This window comes from Arvicanthis niloticus, chromosome 14, assembly GCF_011762505.2.
Source record: "Arvicanthis niloticus isolate mArvNil1 chromosome 14, mArvNil1.pat.X, whole genome shotgun sequence".
Classification (NCBI taxonomy): Eukaryota; Metazoa; Chordata; class Mammalia; order Rodentia; family Muridae; genus Arvicanthis; species Arvicanthis niloticus.
Genome location: NC_047671.1, coordinates 24,039,471 through 24,062,191, shown reverse-complemented (window position 1 = coordinate 24,062,191; position 22,721 = coordinate 24,039,471). Strand labels below are relative to the sequence as shown.

Here is a 22,721-nt window from a genome sequence, read left to right as displayed (position 1 = left end):
GAATATATGTCTTTTCCACTGGTGTTGGCTAGAGCTGACTGTCTGTCTGTCTGTCTGTCTGTCTACCTAACCAACCATTCAGCCATCTATATTGTTGTATGTGTGAGTTCAGGCACACCTGTGCCATGGTACCATATGTGATCAGAGGAAAATTTCCCTTGAGGACTGTTTTTGCCTTTTACCTTGATTGAGGTAGTGTCTCCTGCTATGTGCTGCTGTGAACACCACTAGGCGAACACTTAGGGATTACCTTCAGTAGAGGTCTTGAGCTTGAGTTATTCACCTCAAGTCCTCCACTGTCAGGGAGAAGGAAGAAAAGGACGGCAGGAATCTGTGGTCATATTTTACACGTTTCCTACAGTGTGGGAAGTCAGAGTGCTCTTGGGCAGTTTCATTAGAGGCCAGCCTTGCTCTGAAGAGACATTCCCTTCCTTTCTTCTACTTGTTAGCCATACCTACTTAGTGTGAGAATGGCTGTTTTCTGGTCAAGGTTAATCATAAGATGTGATTACCGTCACATCTTATGATAGCAGCTCCAGGACGGCAGACATTCATGGCTGCATGTGGTTTTTGCCTGAGTTCTAGAGATTCGAACTCAGGTCTTCTTACCTGCATGGCAAGTTTTTTACCCCGTAAGCAGTCTGCCTAGCCATAAACCTTTTATTCTTGCTAAGACACAGTGGGGATATATTTCTTGTCATAGTACTGAGCCTAGCTGCCACTCCCTCCTCCCAAGGGATGGAGCTTATGGGTGGAATGATGTAGAACAGAGAAACATGCCAAGAACTCAGGTTAACCACTTTGAATGCCAGCCTCTGCCTTATTCAGAGCCAGACACAAAGGCATCTAGTGTTGTCTTTGCGGGAAGAAATATCACGTGAGTACTTTGAAGTCATGGGTCAAAGAGGATTGAGTTCTTCGTGCAATTCCCCACAGGCCCAGTGATACTAGCACCGGATGAACAGGAAGATTAGTCATAGTGGAGAGCAGTTAGGGGAATTTGCTGGTCACCGCCACAGAGCTTTTCTGATGCAGGTGTTGTGGCTGTGGCCTCAGCAGCTCCTCACTGGACACAGTTCTTAGAAGACCACCTTGTCTTGTATTCGGTTTCTCCCGGAGCATGATGTGTGCTTGGCTTCTTTCTTGCCAGGGTCCCCAGAGGTAGCTTGGAGCCAGTCTCAGTCGTCCCTCAACTGTTTTCAGTCCACTTGAGTTTCAGTTCCAGCTTCCTGTCAGCCTGCTTCCTCTGAGAATTTTCCAAAATATTGTCAGTTCTCATAAAAGGGGCCTGTGACCCCAGTTGGGATTTTTACCTGGTGTTTCTTTTGTTGTTGTTGGGTTGTGTGTGTGTGTGTGTGTGTGTGTGTGTGTGTGTTCCCTGCTTCCTCTTTCTGTGAATACTACAGGCAGCTTGGTGACCTTATTGGGGGTATTGTGCTGGACTCACAAGCAACTTTCTAGTCTTCTTCTTTTTGTAAATTATATTTATTGCATGTGCCTGCATGTGTCATGGTATATATCTGCAGGTCGGAACTCAGTTGGTAAGTTGGTTCTCTCCTTCTACCATGTAGGCCCCAGGAACTGAACTCGGGTTGCCAGGCTCGGCAGCATACCCACGGAGCCATCTTGCTGACTCATGTTCCCAGGCTTCGTCACACTTGTTAATTTTACATGTGTACAGCGATTCTTGATGTGTATACGTGCAGCAAGATGTCACTGTTACAGGGCTTTACAGCCATTAGCTTGCAAACATGCCAGGCTGTAAAGTTTTAGAAGAAGCACTGACCCTTGCCCATGCAGTTGAATGGGTCTTGTCTCATTCCTAGGTTGCTGAATTCCACAGGGCAGTGCTTCTGACATGTTCTAAGTTCTAATCCTCTCTGCCCTTTCTCCTTCTTACCTTCCTCCCTTCCACAAGAGCTTGTTCAGACTCCTGCAGTGTTCTCACATTGAAGACCTGCCTGAAATTAATTGAGGATTAGGTTTTAAGTATGTTAGCTCCCTGGTGCTGTGACCAAGAACTTGAGATAATAAGCCAAAAAGGGAAATAAATGCTATATATATATATGCATATATATGTGTATACATATGCAAATATATATGCACATATATGTGTATATATATGCAAATATATATGATATGTATCTGTATGTACATAGGTAGTCCTCAGTTTGAGAGGTTTCAGTCTCATTGCTTTGGGCATGTGGTGATGCAGTGCATTGTGGGGAAATACGTACTGAATGAAGATGACTGGTCCCACCTAAGTGTCAGTTCACCTCACAGCACTGTCATTGACTGACAAGCCTCGCGTTTACACATTGGCCTTTTAAGAACATTCCATATTCAAAACATAGTACTCGCTCAATCTTGTGGCTGTAGAGAGGAGGCCTCAGTTTCTCTCCATACAACCTTCTCGTAACACCTGGCTGCTTCCGTCCCCTTGTGAGATGGCAGGGTGAGAAAGGGTGTCTCGTGGCCTAGTCTTCAAAGTCACATTCTGTTATGTCCTGTTTATTCTACTGGAAAAGAGTTATTCAGCTCAAGTCCTCTACTGTCGGGGAGAAGGAAGAAAAGGACGGCAGGAATCCGTGGGCATATTTTACACGTTTGCTACAGTGTGGGAAGTCAGAGTGCTCTTGGGCAGTTTCATTAGAGGCCAGCCTTGCTCTGAAGAGATATCCTCTTCCTTTCTTCTACTTGTTAGCCATACCTACTTAGTGTGAGAATGGCTGTTTTCTGGTCAAGGTCAAGGAGTTTTCAGTGTCTGGAGCCCTGTACTTCCTGCAGTTTACAGAGACTGTGTCCTTCAGTTGTCACCGGTTCACAGTGTTGTAGAGCTGAACTTGACTGTGTGTCCTATGTTGGGCTAATCATGGACAGACGGCCATAGGAGCTAGTCCTGTGAGTTAGTCCTCACTCTTTGAGCTGGAGTTGGACCCGTCGTCTAGGCATTGGACCACTCCCATTCTCTGTATCTTTGTTTTTACTGAACCTTTCCACCTCTAGCCACTCCCATGGAAAAGATAACTGTTGCCCATATTTAACTCCACAGTTGTAGGAGGACAAAGTTTGTTCAGCAGTGTGTGACCCCCCTCAGTGCTAATTCCGTGCCTTGAACACTGTAGTCGAATGTGACCAGATAGTCAGAGTGGGAAACCCAGGGGGAAAGTTGCAGAGATGTCCCTGAAACCTGCCATGGGAGTGAGGAGTGGAAGAGGCTTAGAGGGCAGGAATTAGGGTCAAGGAGCCAAAAAGGGAAGGATACAGATGTCAGGAATGTGTGTGATGTGGGGAGGGGCATTTAGGATTCTATTTAAAATATAGATAAGGAAGGGCTGTACTTACTTGTGCACACACACTGACGACACATTGTTCAGAGTGAACACTAATGTAAGTTGTACATTTTGCATGACTCCATGTGTTTTCACAGTTGGGTGGCTGGTAACAAGCGTCAGAGATACAGGAAGTTGGTGGTGGGGGAGACTGTCCATGAATACCCTAGGAAAGTAGGTCGGCTAGAGAAGAACCTGGAACGGTTCTTTTAAAAAAAAAAAAAAATCTTCCAGAAATATATAGCACATGATTTTGTCTGAGGTTTGAGGTAGGGGTACAAAGATGAATGACAAGCTCTTGGGTACAAAGAGGGCAACTTCCACACGTTAGCTTACTCTTTCCAAAAGGTAACTACAGTTGCACACTGAGTGTGCGGTCTGTGGTGGAGGATGGTAGTGGTGGTATCGTTTAGTTCTCAGGTGGCTCTACAATGTCGAAAGGACTGATGGATTTATGAATATGCCACAGGGTAGGGAAGACAAATACATAAATAATAAAGAGGATAATGAACAAGATAGTGAAATCCCTGACTTAGGACTTCCTTATCCATGCGGACAGCTGGTGTGCGTGAAACCACGGGTCACACTGGCTCCCCATGAAAGAAGAAGGTCATTTCCCAGCGTGGCTATCATATTCTTTCAGAGACAGCAGCTGCAGTTGTAGATAGCACTAGTAGATAACTAGTCACTATCTAAGGGAAACGTCCTGGGGAAAAGGCAGAGCTCATCACTGGGAATTTTGGGTAGACTTGAGATGCTTTCTTTGTTTTGTTTGCCAGAAGGAGGAATTTGATAGATGACATATTTCAGAGACTATGGGTAGACATCACCTGGTACCACTTACGTGTGGTCCAAGAACATTTACAATGCTTGCGATCAGTGCTCGGGAAAGTCACACGTGCGGAGTATCTGGGATTCCCTCTGTTTTGTAACAGCCATGCAGAGCAGGGGATTGATAACAGGAAGAGACATGGAAGTTTGGTCTGGCCTTTTCTGTGCCTGCTTCTTTCTGGATTGTGCAGTCTGTCTCTGAATAACATTTTTATTGTCCAAACCGAGCCACCTTAGTTAAATATTTGATTCCACTAAAGTCATAAATTAGGACCAAAATATCATGCATAGGTTTTTATGAAAGTAATAGCATGCTTCAGAAAGTTCAGTCACTCAGCCTGAGGCCCACTGCATGTGGTAAATTAGTCACATACCTTTTACCTGCTTCCGTGCTCCATAATGACAGCCGCTTATCTGTATTTAGTTTGTCATTCTGAGGAAACAAAGATAAGAAATCTTTATGGTTTAAAAAAATGATTTTTATAGTGTAACACTCTTTGCTTGAACTTCAGAGAGCGAGCGAGCTTTCTTACCACATCTGCTTGTAAACAGTTAGTGCTCAATAAAAGGCCCTCCGCTCTCCCTATCTCCCAGCTGCCGGCTGCATAGTGCACAAGATTCCGTATCATCCCAAGATGCCGTGCTGTATCTTTTCGAGCTGGCAAAAAAGAACAAAAGCTTGTGGGTTTGTTTTTGTTTGATAGAGTGGGCTTATTCGCTTTAGAAATGCAGCAAGCTGGGTGGGGTCTTTACCCTGTGACTTATGTTTTTAAATTTCCTTTATTATTTGTTTGTGCTGAGACTTGTGTAAAAGTTGGAGCTTCCTCCCATTCTATTCCTTGTGGTGCTGGCCATGCAAGTGCCAGACGGGGCTACACACTCAGGCAAGTGTCTATTTATTTTTAAAAGAAATAGTTTATGTTTTAAAGGAAAAACTACAAGTAAACAAGAAGACATTACTCACTGGCCAGAGGTAATCAGTATATGGCATCTTTCCTAGGTACTTTGCTACATAGATATATTATTGATTTTTTTTTAAAAAAAATTATTGTGTGTGCATGAGCATGTGCAGATGAGTGCCTGTTGAGGCCGCTGTGCCGAGGTCAGAGGACAGCTCAGGAGTCGGCTCTCTACTGCCATCTTGTGGGATCAGGGAATCTTTGAGTCTCGTCTTCCTGCTGAGCCATCTCTTTAGCCCTGTCACTGCCTCAAAACAAAACAAATCAAGACAAAACAAGACAAGACAAAAGTTCAAGATGCTGAATGGAAAGGCTGGATCACAGCTGCTTCGGTTTTTGGTTTTCAATGGGACGCTGATCTTCTGATTTGGGAGGGCCAGCAGGTCATGGGGGTGGAGGTGGGAGACTTCTTTTTACTCTCTGTGAATTTTCCCTCTCCAAAACACCATCCATGCTTTTCTCCATTTAGTAGAGAGATGAAGATGCAAACAGAATGTGTCCAGTAGGTACAGTTTGTGAATCATTTGCCGGAGCCCTCATCATTTCTTCCAACAATTCATTGGCCAGAACTTAATCATATGATGTTTTCCCTAACCACAAGGAAGGCTGGGAAATGTAGTCTAATTATGTGTCCAGGTAGTAAAAGGAAACAGCCCATTAACAATTTGATTGGCTATTAACTCACTTTTAATTTGTTCGTTTGATCCTTTTTTGTTGTTGGGTCTGTTTGTAGCCCTGGCTGTCCTGGAACTCACTACGTAGAACAGTCTGGCCTCGAACTCACAGAGATTCACCTGCTGCTGCCTCTTGAATGCTTGGATTAAGGCATCTGTCACCATGCCAGGCTGGGATGAGATATTTCATTTTGAACTTAGGTTTTATGACTTTGTTTTGTTGAGACAGTGCACTGTCCCTTTTTTTCCTGTCCCTGGTTTTCGTCCCTTGGCCTCTGAGTACTGGAATTACACAGACACACCACCATGGCACACTGAATGTAGTCTTGTTTCCTCAGTCTGGTTACTTCTATATCCACTCTTCAAGGTCTGGTTGGAATTCAAACTACAAGCAGCCATTATTTCATGTTTATACGTAAGTACACGTGTATGTGCAGGAACATGTGTGGAGGTCTGAGGTTCATGCAGGGTCTCTTCTTTAATAACTTTGTACCTGATCTTTGAGACTAGGTCTCAAATGAATGGGTTTGGCAAGGATCCCCCAGGATCCATCTCATCTCCAGCCACTTCAGCACCACTGGGAGTGTGGGCGCTTGTTGTACCCAGAGTGTTTTGTTTTATTTTGTTTATTTTACATATGTGTTGGATGCTATGAATCCCAACTCAGGTTGTCCTGTTTGCCTGAGCCATCTCTCCAGCCCTTTTATACCTATTATAATGATATTATACCACTATATGATAATTATATTGTATTACCATGATATAGCCTATTAGACCATTATAATGATAATATTATACCTCATTGTTGGAGAGGCTTTTAGATTTTTCTCAGATGAAAATGAATCTTGACTTCCAAGCCTCACGATATTTTTTATAGTTATCTGTGACTTTAAAGACCTTTCAGTGTGTATGTATGTATGCAGAGAAGGGGGTGCATGGGCATTTGTATGTGAGGTGGTACATGCACACGTGTGCCAGGGACACATGTGGAGATCAGAGAACAGCCTTTGGCTTTGAAACCACTACTTCCCTGTGCTAGCTATTCTGGGAGCTCCTGGGATTCGGTCTCCACCTTCCATCTACATAGGAGCACTGTGGTTACAGACTCTGTGCCTGGGCTCCGAGGGGCTGGCTGAACTGAGGCCCTCACATTTGCTGGGGCAAGTTCTTCTGCTCACTCACTGTGCTTTCTCCCCATCCTCCTCTAAGATTTGCTTTTGTAGGATTGATTCACAAATGAGATTCTGTTTAGTAAAGCATGTGAATGAAATGTTAGGGGATTTAGAGATACTAATCCTTTTAGCAAGCTTCTGCTGGACTGTGACTTCCTGTATTACCAGGGCTTATGGGAGGTGCTTTCAGAAGCAGGGGAAGGCTGGCTGCCGGGCAGGTTGACCTCAGTATCTTCCTTGTAGCATTAGATTTCAGAGCAGGTGCTCACATTTACTAAGTGAAAGACCTGATTCCTTTAGAAAAGTTTAGCTTTCTCTTTATTTGAGTTTATTTTTCAGCATTTACCTATGTCAGTATTTACTTAATTTGGGAAATAGGTCACCCAGGTAAGACCATTCACTCCGTGGGAATCAAATACTGTGAACCCAGGTGTGAAATAGCTTCATCCTGCTTCTTCAGACCTGGTAACAGTTTGGTTAAGGTCCCTATCAAATAGTCTTTGCTGGGCAGGACTAAACTCAGGATGTCTGAAACTTTCCAAAAGGAGGGTGAGCAGTCTCTCATGTTTATCTTCTAGCCTGTGGTGTGTGACCATTAGTGCCTTACATCCCATCATAAACAGTATCCCTTCATCTCCTCCACATCCACGATCACAGGTGCAGACAGCCACAGCTGTGTCTGAGTTGAATGTTAAGCAACACTCATGGTTTAACAGGTACTCGATTCTCTACCTCAGGCTTATTTCATTCATTCGTCTCCCCTTGCTGCCAGGTGTCCCGTTGGTGGCACCTGGGGCTAGCCTGTCACCTCTTTAAACAATGTCCAGCCATTGTGATATCCTCAGATTTCACCCCTCCCTCTCCCTCCCCCACCCCACACACATGCACATGCACAGGTGCATACACTTCACCCTCAGTATGGCTAATTTAGGTGAGTTCTTGGCTCCCCCCCTCCCCCCATACTTATATTGAGGCTCCTTGTTCCCCTTGTGATCTGGCATGGACCTGTTTATTTGGTAGGTATTTGGTCAGTGCTCAGTTTTTATGCATTGGGCACACACTAGCAAGCCACACAGGCTTCTTACGCATACAAAGAATTCTGCAGAGGCATGCTACTAGAATTTGACCATATGTAAAAACTAGTTTCCCTGTGTCATCTCTCAATATGAGCAGGCTCTGGGAGGCACCACGTGATCAAGAGAAAAGCACAGTTTGGGGAGAAACAGAAAAGAGCCTCTGTCTGTAGAATATCATGTGCCACAGAAAGAATGCTTGACCCCCTGATCTGTAAGTCTATAAGAGATAGGTCAGGCCTATGCCAGCAGTACTCAGAGGTGCTTTGATAACTACTTGGGAGGCTGTCTCACTAAGGGGGCATGGTGTCTTCCTTATCCCTGATGACTCTGCCCTTACTTTCCCTTTCCTGATCAATCCTTCCGTGCTGCCAAACACTGCTGTTGTTTTGGATGCTAGGGAATGAACCCAGTTCCAGCAACGTACCACTGAGTTGATTCTCCAAGCAGGAAGAAAACATCTTCCTTTACATTCTTGCATTTTCCTCTGTATTTGTGTGGAAGATGTCAGGGAGGGAAGGAGAAAGAGTGGGGTAGGGGATGGATGCACGAGTGGGTGGAAGGCTCCTGGAGTGCAATGCAAGTCATCTCAAGCACGTGTTCCAGTTGTCCATACGTGTAGCGGATCTGTGGCTAGTTAGTATAATTGATCCATCTTTGGCTTTGCCCCGGTTTTCTCCTTTATTATCACGTGATCACATAGGTTTTCTTCCTGGGCAGATGAATTTTTGGATGCTTCTCTCTCGTTGCTCAGCACTCATGTCCCAAGAGTTCCATTCCTAGTCATTGCTTCTACTTTATTCTTGGATAACTTTCTGCAGACCATTGTCTGTCACCACCAACCTCCAGGTCTATGCTAATGAGCTTCGACGTCTCTAACTCAGACCCAGCCTTTCTCCCCTTGGCCATCTGATTTGCAGCCTCGGCATGTTGGACAGGATCTTCCATTTCAGCTTATGTCACTAGTGAGCCAAAAGCAGACTTCTGTGATCTCGGTTCAACCCTCCTCCTACGCCACCTCAGCCGTCCTCACGAATTCCTCAACCTTTGGCCTTTCACCTGCTACCGATGTGCTGGTGTCTGTTACTTCCAGTAGACTTCTGTTTTTATCTGAAGGTTAAGTTCAGTGCCTGTGCATAGGAGATACTTAAATACTAGAAGGAGAGAGGAAACAGATGACTGGGTGGGTGGATGAAAAGCTGACTAACCAGTCTGAGAAGGTTACCTTTCAGAATGAGGCTTTTGAGTTCTTTTTATCGGAACCGAGGAATTATTTTTCTCTTACTAATACTTCATCTAGAAAAATGATTTGTTTTCTTAGGAGATATTTCACTGCATAAAACGTCTTTCTATTCTATTGCTGGCCACATTTATAAATACACACACTTGGATCACTTTATGCACTTGAAGGAATTATTTATAGTGATTTTGGTACTTGGTCATTGGAAGATATTGTCTCAGGCTCCCCTGTGATTGTTTGTGATCTTGGTACAACTGGGCAGTATTTCCTCAAATATCAGAAGTAATTGCTGTTAGTGACCTGGCTACTTAGAATTAAACCTGAGTTTGACTAATCAGTTTGCAGAGTCTTCACATCTTTTTCCGTTGTGTCGTGCGGCAAATGTCGTTCCTCAACATGCCGCCTACCTTGTTTGTTCGTTTTTGCTTTCTTTTGTTTTTGTTTTGTTTTGTTTTTCTTTAAAGACCTGGTTTTCCACTGGCCTATAATTCAGCAAATCAGCCAGGCTTGCTGTTCAGTAGCCCCAGGGATCCATCCAATCTGTCTTCTCAATACTGGGATTGCAAACTCATACCATACCCAGTTCTTTTATGTGGGTCCTGGGATTTGAACTCAGGTTCTCCTGCTTGCAGGGCAAGCTCTTTACTGACTGAGCTATCCTCTCAGCTGCCCATTTGGACTTTTTTATTCGGAGTCTCAGTATATATCCAGAACTAGCCTGGACTTCACTGTATAAATGAAGGTGGCCTGGAATTTGTGGTGAACCTCCTACCTCTGCCTCCTGAGCGCTAGGATTATATGTATGTTACCATTCCTGGCTTGAGTCTTAGCATTGTATAGCTTCGGTGTTGCCTTCTGAACATGACCGTGAGCAGGAATTGCCTAAGCATGAACTGGAGTATATTTCAGTGTTGGACTGAGTGGAAATTACTGACTTGAAGCTTCAAGTTGAGAGAGCTGTCTATTACGGATCAGTTTTAACCTTGTCATTTTGCCTCCCCCTTTTTTAACAGGGAGAATCTCGTGTTCTCAGAGTAAAAGTTGTTTCTGGAATTGACCTTGCCAAGAAGGACATATTTGGAGCCAGGTATGTTTGCTTTTGTGTGGGTGGGGGTGGTGGGGGTGGTGTGGATAGTGGGGGTCAATCCTAGGGCTTTGTGCATGTTAAGCAGGTGCTCAACAACTAAACACACACTAGTGCCCTTACTTTTTTTTTTTTTTTTTTTGGCAAGGGCTTGCTAAGTTTCCTATACCGGTTTTGAACTCATGGTCCTGTTGTCTCAGCCCCTTGAATGCTAGAATTATAGGCCTGAGCCAGAAAGCCTAGCTGGTAAATCCTTTTCAAACTTAGGTGTGCACCTGGACCACCCACAGGCTTATGCAGAGCCACCTGGGAGGTTGGTTTAGTGCCTGATAGTGATGCAACGGGCCAGGAGTGGTATTTGCCTGGATATCTAATCATGATCACTAAGCGCATCACCATGGTACTTAGCTGAGTCCCTCATTAGAGCTGACTGCTTGAAGAAAGTAGATTGTGGTGAGGTTTTCTTCCTCCCCTCAGTTTGGGAGTTTGGCTGTGCTTCTTTTTTTATCACGTCTGCTGGTTCTAAATCCATGGAGTCTGCCAATCCCCAATCAGAAATATTTGGGGGAAGATGATGTAGGTATTGGACATGTACAGGGGCTTCCCCCTGCCATCGTTATTTCTTAAACAATACAGTACAACTGTGAGTTGCACAGTGTTTAGGGTGAGTATTACGAGAGATGTAGAAACGTGTGCTGGGTATTTACAACTACCACAGCCCAGGATTTTATCTACATGCACGGACATCTGATATTGGGGATCCATGGGAGGAAGTGGAGGCAGTTCTTCACACATGCTGAGGGATGGCCTTTCTGGGGTTTGTTTTGTGCTTTTAATTCCTAATGAGGGGAAAATAAAAGCATGTACTGTTTCTTTGAACTTGGTGTCATTGACCAGGGATGGGGTGACTGGGTGTTGTTGGTGATGTATATTGTCTCACCGATACCCTGATACCTATACTTTGGAGCAGTCTGGGTGCTTTAGCACTCATTTCAGTGCTGCTTATGATATTCCCAGGCCTTTTTTGGCCACTTAGGCTCTCTGTAGGGTGTGGCAGTGTGTTATGGGAAGGAGGCAGGATGATGGTACAACAGCTTGAAATGATTTTAACCTGACTTTAGAACGCAGAGCTCTTGAGCTTTGACCCAGCCGAGACCTAGAAGTGCTCACGCCCAGCTTTCTCGTTTATCCTTGAGATAGTTCAGTGATGTGCACAAAGTCCAACTAGTCCCTTATGTCGCATAGGTCAGCAGTTGTAGAAGAATGAGTAGACAGCATACTGTCCCCTGTCCAAGGTGCATTTCTCTTTTCTGGAAGAAGGACCTACTGTCCCCTGTCCAAGACCCTTTTCTATTTCATGGCGGAACGATCTTAAAAGAGGGCAGGTGCCTACTAAAGATTCTTGTCATTGCGTCCTTGTTGGCCCCATGCTTTGCCCTTTTACGACAGCATCTCTGCCTGATGCAGGAGACCATGCATGACAGGACCTCTTTCCACGTCACTCACTGTCTACCTCCATAAGCCCCAGAGAAACCCTCTACTGCCAGTGAATGTCACACCCCTGTTGTCTGACTGCCCACACATCACATGTCACCGAGTTCTGCCTATTAATGACAGTGTGTGAGTTTATAGAATGCAACCGAGAAAAATTATCAAAAAATAAAGCCAAAGCAAATATTGGAGTATTATTTAAAGAGCTTTCCTCTGTGTGCTTCGAACTGCTAATGGAAGACAAGCTCTCCGGATGGATGGGTCCCCGGGAAGGGGAGTGTCTGGAAGCCCGAGCATTTTCCCTGTGCTGTGGAAATATGTGAGAGACTCACATCCCACCCAAACGGTATCTCTCCTTTGGCTGTGAACTCACACTGTTAGGTTGACCACCTTCCTATGCTGTGAACTCATACTGCGGGGTTGACCACCTTCCTATGCTCTGGCAAAGGGAGGCCTGCCCATGGAGGTGGGGACAGGAAACCCTGTGCTTCCCTCTCTTCCCTTCCAGGGCAACACTGTCGCTGTTTCCAGGAATTCTCCTACCAACCTGAAATGACACCAGTTCCTGGAATTCTCAAATTCCAACCCTATCAAAACCTCACCTCATATCCTGCCACTATCTCCCAATTCAGCTCAGATGACTTTTGAAATAATTTTTTAAAAAATTGTGTGCCTAGGTATCCACATGCTACACTGTGGAAGTCAGACAACAGTTACGTGGAGTTGCTTTTCTCCTTGCACCTTTCCGTGGGTTTAGGACATCCAACTCAGGCTGTCAGACTTACACGTGTTTTATCTGCTGGGTCAGTCAGTCTCCCAAGCTTTCCTTTCTTAACCCCTTACCTTCCAGAGACGACACAGCGTCCTTTCAATGTGTGTCCGTGGGTTATCTAGAGATTCCTTAACATAGCATCTGCTTGTCTCTGTCACTGAGTTAAATAAATAATAATCTTAAAAGACATTTTTAAAAGATGAAATAGATTCTGATTATGGTCCCATTTCTCAGTTTGTTATTAAGATCTGAAGTTAAAACTGTAATGGAATTGGGCTCAGATTCTAAGAAAAACACAAGAAATTTCAGCTCTGAAGTTTTCCTATTTGTCTGAAAATAAGGACTTTTCTTAGGGACTAGGCGCAAATTAAATGCAAATTAGAAAGACAAATAGTGTAGCCAACAGATCAGTGCCAGAGAGGGACACAGAAACAGAGTGCCCCTTCCCTATCTTAGACCAGCAAATGGAAATACCCAATCACATGTCTCCCCTTCCCTTTTTTCTCCCCTCCTTTCCCTTTCCCTCTTTTCCCTTCCCCTCCTTTCTCCTCTTCTCCCTTCCGCACCTTTGCTTGTTGAAAATGAAGATATTGTTGTTGGTAGTGCAGGCTAAGGCAGTTCAGCATCTTGCTCTGGCCCCTTACTCTTGCTATCAGAGAGCAGACACCTGTTTGTACCTGCAGCAGCCTGAGGAATTTTTTTCAGAATCTGTCTGCCTATGGGGTCAGAGGATGGCTTCATGGGGGTGTGGGTCTGTTCTCTCACCTATCTTATAGGTTCTGGGGGTTAGCCTTGATGGTAGGCACCTTCTGAGCCATCTCCTGCCTTATGGAGTTGAGCTCTATTAGGAAGACATTTTAACAAAGATTTAAACATGAAAATTAACAGAAAGACGGGTATTCAGGGATAGTACATGCTCAGATGTGGGTCTGGGCTCCTTGAAGATTCTAGGCCCAAAGGGTTTTTCCAGTGATTCTCCCCCACTTCTATATTTTGAATGGGATCATAGGGTGTCTGCTGGGGTGCCTTGGATAGGATAACAATCTGATAAGGAAAACCATGGGTCACAGGGTTGCACAGCAAGGTGTACATATGCCTTTTACTATGGAGTTTCCATGAAGAGTCTCAGAAATGTTCAGGTTGTCAGCTCACCGAGCTGTCCTTGGTCAGATGTGCTAAGGCCTTAAGCATTGTGGTTCAACATTCTTCTCTGAAGTATCTCTTTATACAAGGAGTATTCTTATACAGATGACCTTGACAGCAAATGTTGTTGCTAATATGATGGCATTCTTAACTCAGCTGGTTGGAGTCTTCGGCCAGGTTCTGGTATGAAAGGGTCTTTTTCCGGGTCTCCTCATTTCCTCCCTCTTTTTATTGACTTGTTTGCTCTCGGGTTTTTTTTTTTTTTTTTTTTTTTTCTTGGTTGATGATGTTATCATTTTAAACCTTGTCTCATTACTTAGTATTTTTCTGATGACCTTCATTTGCTTTCAGCCCAACCTTAACAAATCTTTCAAAACCATCTGTGTCATGGCATGTCTGTAAAACAGATCACTCCACCCTGCAGCAGAAAGCTGGAGTCCAGGGAAGAACCCACAGTGACCAGTCAGCGGAAGCCATGGGGTTTCATTAGGCCGTGAGATTAAGAGCAGGTTTTGCAGTGTGTTTCCTCCCATCCACTGTGTCCTTCAGAGTCCTGGGCCAGCAAGCATCCTCCCTTCACCCCCAGCCTCAGTATTCCCTAGCGCATGCCTCGCTGGAACCCCGTCTCCCTGGCAACAGTCAGGGTAGGTGTTGGAACTCTCACTTGGAAAGTTCTCTGGCTTGAGGCATGATAGGGGATACTGTGTTTGGGGGCCAGGGAGATAGAATGTGATACTTGGCCTGCATGGTAATTTGGGGGTTCCTGTGGAGAGGTAGAGTATTTTCTCTTTGTTAAGGCTGGAAGCTGAGGCATTGGTAGAGCTGCATCCTGGTGGCCTGGGTCCCCTTAGTGGGAGCTCACCAGTCCTCTCTTGAGAGACCTTTGCCGAGACACCCTTCTCCTTTTTTTGGTTCCTTGGGCCACAGTCCAGGACTTAGGATACAAGATTGTTTTTCGTCTCACCTGTTGCCAAGTCTAAGTTCTATTAGAAAAGACCCTTTGTTCAGAGCAGATCGGTTATCTGAGCCTCCGTGCAGACTACCCATGTGAAGAATGGCAGTGGGGACTTCCCTGCCAGCCTCACCTGGAGGTCAGGAAAGGACAGTCACACAGTTCTTCATCTAAGATTCAGACACTTCTGTCTGAAATCAACACTCCGTAGAATGGGATGTCAAGGCATAAGATGTAGATTGAGTCTCTTGTCACCCTAGGTCACACACCTTAAGCTCTTGATTGTCCTGCCTCTGCCTCCCATATGCTGTGTCTACACACACATACTTCTGTGCCTGGCTCCCGAACAGTGCTGGGCAAAAGATAATCTAATCCTTTAGAGAGTGAGAGGACACATGAGAAGCCAGTGTGACACTGAAGCACTGTTCTGCCATCTGCAGGGACAGAGTGAAGCTGGGCTACTTCTGAGCCTTTTGGTTCCAGCTTGCTGCCCCAGGGTTGCAACCTATCTTGGCCTCAGTCAGCTTTGGCTTGTACCTTTCTCTCTCTCTCTCTCTCTCTCTCTCTCTCTCTCTCTCTCTCTCTCTCTGTGCATTTTTGTATGTGCACTTGTGTGTATGTACACATCTGGTGTGCACTTGTGTGCGTGTGCACTTGTGTAATGTCCACTTTGATTTTTTGTTTGTTTGTTTGGACTTTTTTGGAGTTTGTATGCTTGTTTGTTTGTTTTTTACAGACAGGGCCTTTCATTTGCCCAGACCTCACTGATTATGGTTGTTTATTTGGACAGTAGGCCGGAGGGATGTCCACTTTCCCAAGCATTTCATCACACTTGCTTCTTTTTGTTGTTGTTGTTGTTTTTGTTTTGTTTTGTTTTGTTTTTCAAGACAGGGTTTCTTGGTGTAGCCCTGGCTGTCTTGGAACTCACTCTGTAGACCAGGCTGGCCTCAAACTCAGAAATCTGCCTGTCTCTGCCTTCCAAGTGCTGGGATTAAAGGTGTGCGCCACCACTGCCCGGCCACACTTGCTTCTTAAACGTGGCTTCTGGGACTTGAACTCAAGTCCTCATGCTTGTGTGGCAATCTCTTTACTGATTGAGCTTTCTTTATAGCCCCTTGGCTGGCATCTCTGCTGGCTTGGCTTCTGATGGCTAGGGTTGTATTCTATTTTTCACCTTCTAGAGTCTCCTATAGCCCCCTACTGTCCCTAAGAAACAACCTAGAGTCTGCGTGAGTCGGGCCCACTTCAAACTCTTCCTTCTCTTCTGATTTCATCATTGCTGCCTCTACTCTGTCATTGAGAACTCACCGCACTCTAAAGTTGCTGCTGGTTGTTTTGGCTGCTTCTTTTCACCATGCTGAGAGTCTGTTTGCATCCTTTGTGGTAGCTGCTCACATCTCTCTCCCTCCCCCACCCCTCATTGGCTTGTTCCCATGACAAAATACCTGTAGAGGTCCCTTCCCTGTGATGTGTCCCAAGGTCCAAGGGGTTGGAGCAGCTGTTGTCCCTGCTCTACAGTGGGTTGCTGAGTCTCCATCTTCCTCCAGCTTTCACCTTGCAAAGCTGGTATGCTTAGAGGCTAGCCTTACTTCATCCCTGTGGCAGGCCCAGGAATTTTGCATGTGACTGGGGTCAGTACACTGACATGAACTCCTTAAGTGTAATGTGGTTTGAGTGTTTAGTGGCCCAGGGCTGCCTTCCTAGAGAAGGGGTATTTCCTTTTTCCTGGGTGTCTGTGGGCTCCTTATCATCTCTCCCTTCTTGGACATTCAGGGGAAGTTGCTGTTCTGATTCTCACAGGAGCTCTGGGGACACAGCAGAGGGAGCTCACCAGAAGTCACATGCCAGAGGAGTGTGGAGCAAGAGGAGGCTAAGGGAGGCAGGCACAGGATGGCAGATAAAGGAATGTTGGGCAAAGGGTATTCGGTACTGACATCTGTGAAAATGTACTGTTTCATATCTTGCAGAGGGATAAATTCATCTATACTATAGTAGGTCCCAGAAGTTTCTCTTTGGATAAACAAAGCCAGGCTGAGACTGGGAATGGAGGGTCAGGGCCCTTATACCAACAACCTCTTAGCATTATGAGTCAGGAAAAAGCCAAGGACACGGGAGACGGATGGGGAAACTCGAAGATACTGTGGGTCACTTTGGCCACCATCCCACTCCAATGCAGGCAGTAAATCAGGCATTGTTTGAGAGCCAAGGTAGAAGCCGAAGCTGCATGGGGTCAGCAGGCCACTTGATTTACCCAAACATCCTTGTCTGATGAGTCAGGCACAGGTCCTGCTTTTTGACCACAGTGAAGTATGCAGTCAGGATAGACAAGGCATGAAGCGGGAGGGCAGTGAGTCATGGTATCTCATGCTTATTGGACAAGCAGTGCATGGGGACCAGCCCCATGCCAGCATGTGCATGCCTTTGTGCTAATAGTTAGAGGCCCTTACTATGGTCCCTTCCTGGGCTGGTGGAGAGGTCTTGTGCATCTTTGGGACCCTGAGGTGAAACTGAAGCTCCAGTTTATAGCTGAGCTCAATACCTAGGCCTCAGTTTAAGTCTTGGCATACAGCCGGCACAGTAGAGTCCAAAGAGCTGTGGATATGGATATCCGTGTAAGTAAGGCCAAAGTACACAGGTACCTGTTGAAGGTATTCATATCCTGTTGTAGCCCGAGCTAGCCCACGTTTGGGGGCCAAAATGTCGGGGACCGCTGTATCAATGTTGGAACCCGCACTGCCAAAAGTCTTGGGGGCTAAGTTGTTAGAGTCCACAACTGCCCCAAGCTGCTCCAGTCCGCAAGTCAGGGTTCAGCAAGAGAGAGAGTGAGGACGAACTCGAGGAATGGAGATCAGACAGAGTGTGATTCAATCCCATTTGTTCTTCAGTCTCTCTTCCTAGTCCAAGTCCCAAGTCTTGAGTTCCTGGTCCCTAGTGCCTCCAAGTTCCAAGTTTCTTCTTCCAAGTGCTAAGTGGCTAATGTCTAATTCCAAGTTCTTCCTCCAAGTGGCAAGTCTCTAATACCTAATGCCTAATAACTAACTCACTTTTTCTGTCTGCCTCTCACCTTTTTTATGTCTCACTTCTAAGTCACGCCCTTAAGTCACGCCCTTAGGTCTTGTCTCTAAATCTGGTCCAAGTGTATGGTAAGCTCTACTGTGCCCTAAAAGACTGGGTCACTGTCATCCGTGGTGAGCCCTTAGTACTGACTTGAACATGATTGGGTCACTGTTATGTGTGGTGAGCTTTTACTATTGATCTGTACATTATTAGGTCACTGTCATGTGTGGTGAGCCCTTAGTATTGACCTGTACGTGAGCGGTGAGGTCTTAGTACTGACTTGAACATCGCTGGGTCGCTGCCATGCATGGTGAATTCTTAATACTGACTTGAACGTGATTGGCTTACCATCATTTGTTCTTCTGACAGCTTCTAGTTTGAATTTTGAAACAACTGGGCTGAAGGGCTTTGGAAGGATAGCATGTAGAGAAAGTCCTCTGTCCTCTGATTAAGAATCATAAGACAGTAATGCCATGTAATAGAGGCCTGCATCCCTATGGCACCAGCTCACTTTGGTCTTCTTTATCTAGATCTAAGTTAATATTTTCCTGTGTTTGCCTCATCAAATTCTCCCCCAAGAGTATTCAAAGGCAAATTACAGATAACATGATTTTAGTCCCTAAGTACTACAGCCCACATCTCCAAAAATCAACAAATAATGCCACAGAACTGTCTTCAGAAAATTAAAAGTAATTGCTTAATGGACACTGTTACCTTGTCCATTAACTGAACTCCCCTAAGTGTCTCTAAAATGCCTTTTCCAGCTAGGCTGTTAAGAGTGGACTGAGATGCTCAACTTACATCTAATCGTCAGGTCTGTCGGACTCCGGTCTAGACTAGTTCCTCTCCTCTTAGCTTTGAATAACTGGTAGGTAGCCTGCCTCATTGAGCACGTTACATTGTTTCCTGGCGATGTCATCAGTTAATGAATTAATATGTTTATATTAGTTTTTTTTCTGTGATAAAACACCATGACCAAATGCAACTTGGGGAAGGACTGTGTTTCCTTAAAGGCTTGCAAGTTGTAGTCCGTCATGGAGGGAAGCCATGACTGGAACTGAAGGCAAGAGCTCAGGGCAAAGTCTTGTACAAACACTGCTAACAGGCTTGCTTGCTCTAGCTTGCTCCGCTATCTTTCTTAAGCAGTCTGGGCCCACTTATCTAGGGATGGCACTGTCCACAGGGAGCTGGGCTCTTCTGCGTCCATTACCAATTAAGAAAACACCTCACTGATAAAGCTATGGGGCAGTGTTATCTACGGAATTCCTCAATTGAGGTACCTTCTTCCTAACTGTGGGAGGTTGACAGCTGCAGCTGACCATGACAGGCTCCTCTTTCTCATGGTTTTCCTGTATATTAGAAGTGAAATTTAAACACCAGAACAGGAGACACATCACAGTATCTTGTCATGCCATCCTCAGTGGTGCTAAGGTGGTTCTTGGGTTTCTGTGGGGATAGTTTGATCCCAACAATATCAAATATTTTCACTCTAAAATGGCAACAAGTAAACAGCCAGTAAGTTGATGTGTTGGCTATATCTTAAAATGTTAATATAGATTCAAAATATTCATTTGTTTTGTCCCAAAAGATTGGTGGTTTCTTTTTTTACCCCTTTGAAAATATCATCTAAAACAACCCCCCTTCTTTGATTTTGGCTGTAAGCACCTTGAAGTCCCCCTTGATCCATCGAAGACACTTCTAGAATAGCATTCAGGCTAGAATGTGGGGACTGTTGATCCCCATGGACCAGAAGAAATCCACAGTTGTGTCAATTTTGCTTGTGGTGTACTAAGAAAAATCTGAGCTAATGTTTGGAAGATTTTGTATTAAAAACTCAGATTTCTAGGAGATCTTGGTGATCTAGAAGGATCCATGACTGGAGGTCATTGATGGGTTTCTCTTGTAGGTAGAATCGAGGCCCTTGGGTCCCAGGGACCCCATGCCTCTTGCATTACACACACCTGGCTTTCCTCAGTGGTAGAGCCGGGCCTGCATGTGGTGTTTCTCCTGTACACTGCTTCTTGAGTAGCTGGAGCTGACTTATCTTACTCTCTTGTCACAGAGCACTGACATTCTCCAGAGCCTATGTTTAGCACCTGTAGACTCTTTGCCAGCCTCCGTCTCCCTTGGGGGCCCATTGGAGCAGCCTTGTTGTCCAGGGCATAGCTGAGAATCACAACATCTACAAAGGTAATAGTCTTTGAACCAACAAGTGTTTGTCTTAAAACCTCCGCACCAAGTAGTCTGTTGCTGCTGTGATTCATATGGAATCCCAAAGAACCTGTTCTTGTTCCCCACCCCATCCCAGAAAAATGCCAAAATAACCTGAAAGAATATTAACCTTCCTTCTCAGCTATAAATACCTTTGTTTACCCTGTAACAACCACATTATTGTTTATATTTTATGCTCTTCCTGGTCTTTATGTGGATGAGTGCAGTGTCCTTTAAAAGTAATAACATATAGCTTGCATACCACCCAACCCACCTGGATCCTGGAGGTGAAGGAGCGTGGCGGGTTGATGCATGCCCAGGGCAGCCTGTATCTAGGTTGTTGGACCTCCAGGCTTGCCGTACTCTATCAGTGCCATCAGCATAGATCTTTCTAGAGACCTTGAATCATGGAGAAAAAGCCGTGGTGTGTCCGGTATACATTCTTACAGGGCAGGGTGTATGTGTGAACATTTAAAAAATATTTCTTTTTAAGTTGTGGGGTTTTTTTTTTTTTGGAGGATCTTCCCTAATGTTGTTTATTAGTTAATGTCACTTCCTCAGAAGTGTGTCCCCTGCATTCTCTTTCCTCCCGATTTATGAATATATTAGGATGAAAGAAAAGTAAAAATAGTAAGACTCTTCCTTATTTCGTTTGTTTGTTTGTTTGTTTGTTTGAGACAGGGTTTCTCTGTGTAGTCCTGGCTGTCCTGGAACTCACTCTGTAGACCAGGCTGGCCTCGAACTCAGAAATCCGCCTGCCTCTGCCTCCCAAGTGCTGGGATCAAAGGCGTGCGCCATCACTGCCCGGCTCTTCCTTATTTCTAAATCTCAATGATGTAGCAGTCACTGAGAATCTATTTTCAGGCATGGGACATGCTCTGCACATAGTAGAAGCTTGATAGATTTTGTTGATGTGGCTAAAGCTAAAAGCAGCTGAAGTTCTGTGTAGGCTTCAGATTCGATCGTGACAGGCAGCAAGGGCAGAGTGATGTCATCATGGGATAGAGAAGGTGAATACCGTGTGTGGCACTCTCTTGAGTGCTGGGTGACCTTTCTAGTCCTCTCTCCAGGGATGTGCACCTCTGTTTCCTCATGGTTTCCTTGCTAGGTTCCTGGCCTTCGTGAGTGCCTACATACGGGGCTCAGAGGGTTGCTAACTTGAGATGTTAAGTCTGAAGCAAACATTTCTCAGTGTTTAAGACAAGCAGTGTCAGAGTACTTATCTTACAGAAAATGAATTACCATTCACACCTCAGGGGCTCTGGCTGAGAGGGTTCAGCCGGAGCAGTTCTATGATGGGATGGGAAAAGGGAACCCCTTTCTTTATACCCAAGGAGGCAGAAAGGGTGCACCTCTGCCTCTGATTGGTTTTCACAGACCTGGCTGCTCTGTATCATAAACAGAGTGCAGTCCAAGAGGCCTTGGGAGGGATGCTCTCTGGATGTGCCATGTATTTGCACTATTAAAAGTTAAATGCCCTACTGTACATAAACTCAGGCTTTTAAAAATGAACCGTACAGAATTTTTTTTTGAAACTTGGCACTGTAATTCTTAAGTGTGTGTATATATGGTGTTTCCGTGTGTACGAGTTAACATGTATACATTCGCGTGTATGCATGCACATATGAAAGCTTGAAGTTGCTGTTGGGTTCCTTCCTCTTTACTAATCATTTTTTGTCATGTCCTTATAAAACTTATTAACATTTATATTTTGAGGAACAAAATGATTGAAAGACAATCATTTTTAAACCTGTAAGTCTTAAGCAAAAGAATAGGTTCTTAAATGACACCTTTCCCTGGGGCTATGGGTAATTAGCTAAGTCAAAAGCCACTGCATGCATGCATGCATGCATGCATGTGTGTGCGCATGCTTGTCTCTGTTTCTATTTCTGTTTTCCAGTAAAGGGCCAAATAGATAGTTACGCTTTAGTAGGACTTACAGTCTCTTGACAACAACATAAAACATATTTGGACAATATATAAACAGAAGTGCAGCCTTTCCCCTTGATGATTTGAATGAAATCTATGTTGGCAAGTTGATAATGGAGTAACAAAGGCACGCTCATTTTCTTTGATCCCCAGAATTGACAGTTGAAAAGTGAGTTTTATGAAGCCATGATAGCATGTAGAACGTGGCTGGACAGACAGGGTCTGAGCTCATGGAAACAGACTGATCAGGACTCTCCCTGCCCCCTCAGTTTTAACATGTCTTCTTCCTAAGTCTAGGGCAAGACCCCTCTAGGCGGAGGGTCTTTATTTCTTTATGGCCATTTGTTATGGCCATAAACAAAAGCAATGTAGAATATTAGAGAAATACTGTTCTGTTTTATGGCTGGCTTTGAAGAAGAGAGGCTCTAATTTCTATGATCTGTCTTGAAGAAGAGGAAAGCTTGTCTCTCTTTAGCTTGCTTCATGGGGAAATGTGGGGTGTGAGCAGGAGAGTAAGAAAGTCACTGAAAACCTTGCTTCTGAGACTTTGATTTGGGTATATTGTTTCTGGAGCCTGACCTAAATACAGGGGCACAGTGGTCTGCAGTCCATGATTTGAATGTATAGTACAGGCCACTGATTTTCTATAGCAGATATATTTAGAACCAGGAATGGGGTGTCAATAGTATTTGGTTATGGTTTTCAAATTAACCTTTTAATGGAGATTATGGGTGGCAAGTGACAGAGTAATTTTCTTAATTTTGACTTTTAGAGCTCAGGGGAGTCAGATTCCTCGATAAT

At 44.8% G+C, this 22,721-nt stretch overlaps 1 protein-coding gene across 2 annotated transcripts in view; it reads left to right on the top strand.

Annotated features, from left to right (window-relative positions):
* The window catches only part of Nedd4l (NEDD4 like E3 ubiquitin protein ligase), a 329,402-nt gene that overhangs the window by 93,546 nt on the left and 213,135 nt on the right, over positions 1 to 22,721 (top strand). For both annotated transcript variants that reach the window (XM_034517740.2, XM_034517748.2), the window contains exon 2: positions 10,295 to 10,368. In XM_034517740.2, coding sequence (XP_034373631.1) covers positions 10,295 to 10,368 — 74 coding nt within the window. The remainder of the gene's footprint in view (positions 1 to 10,294; positions 10,369 to 22,721) is intronic.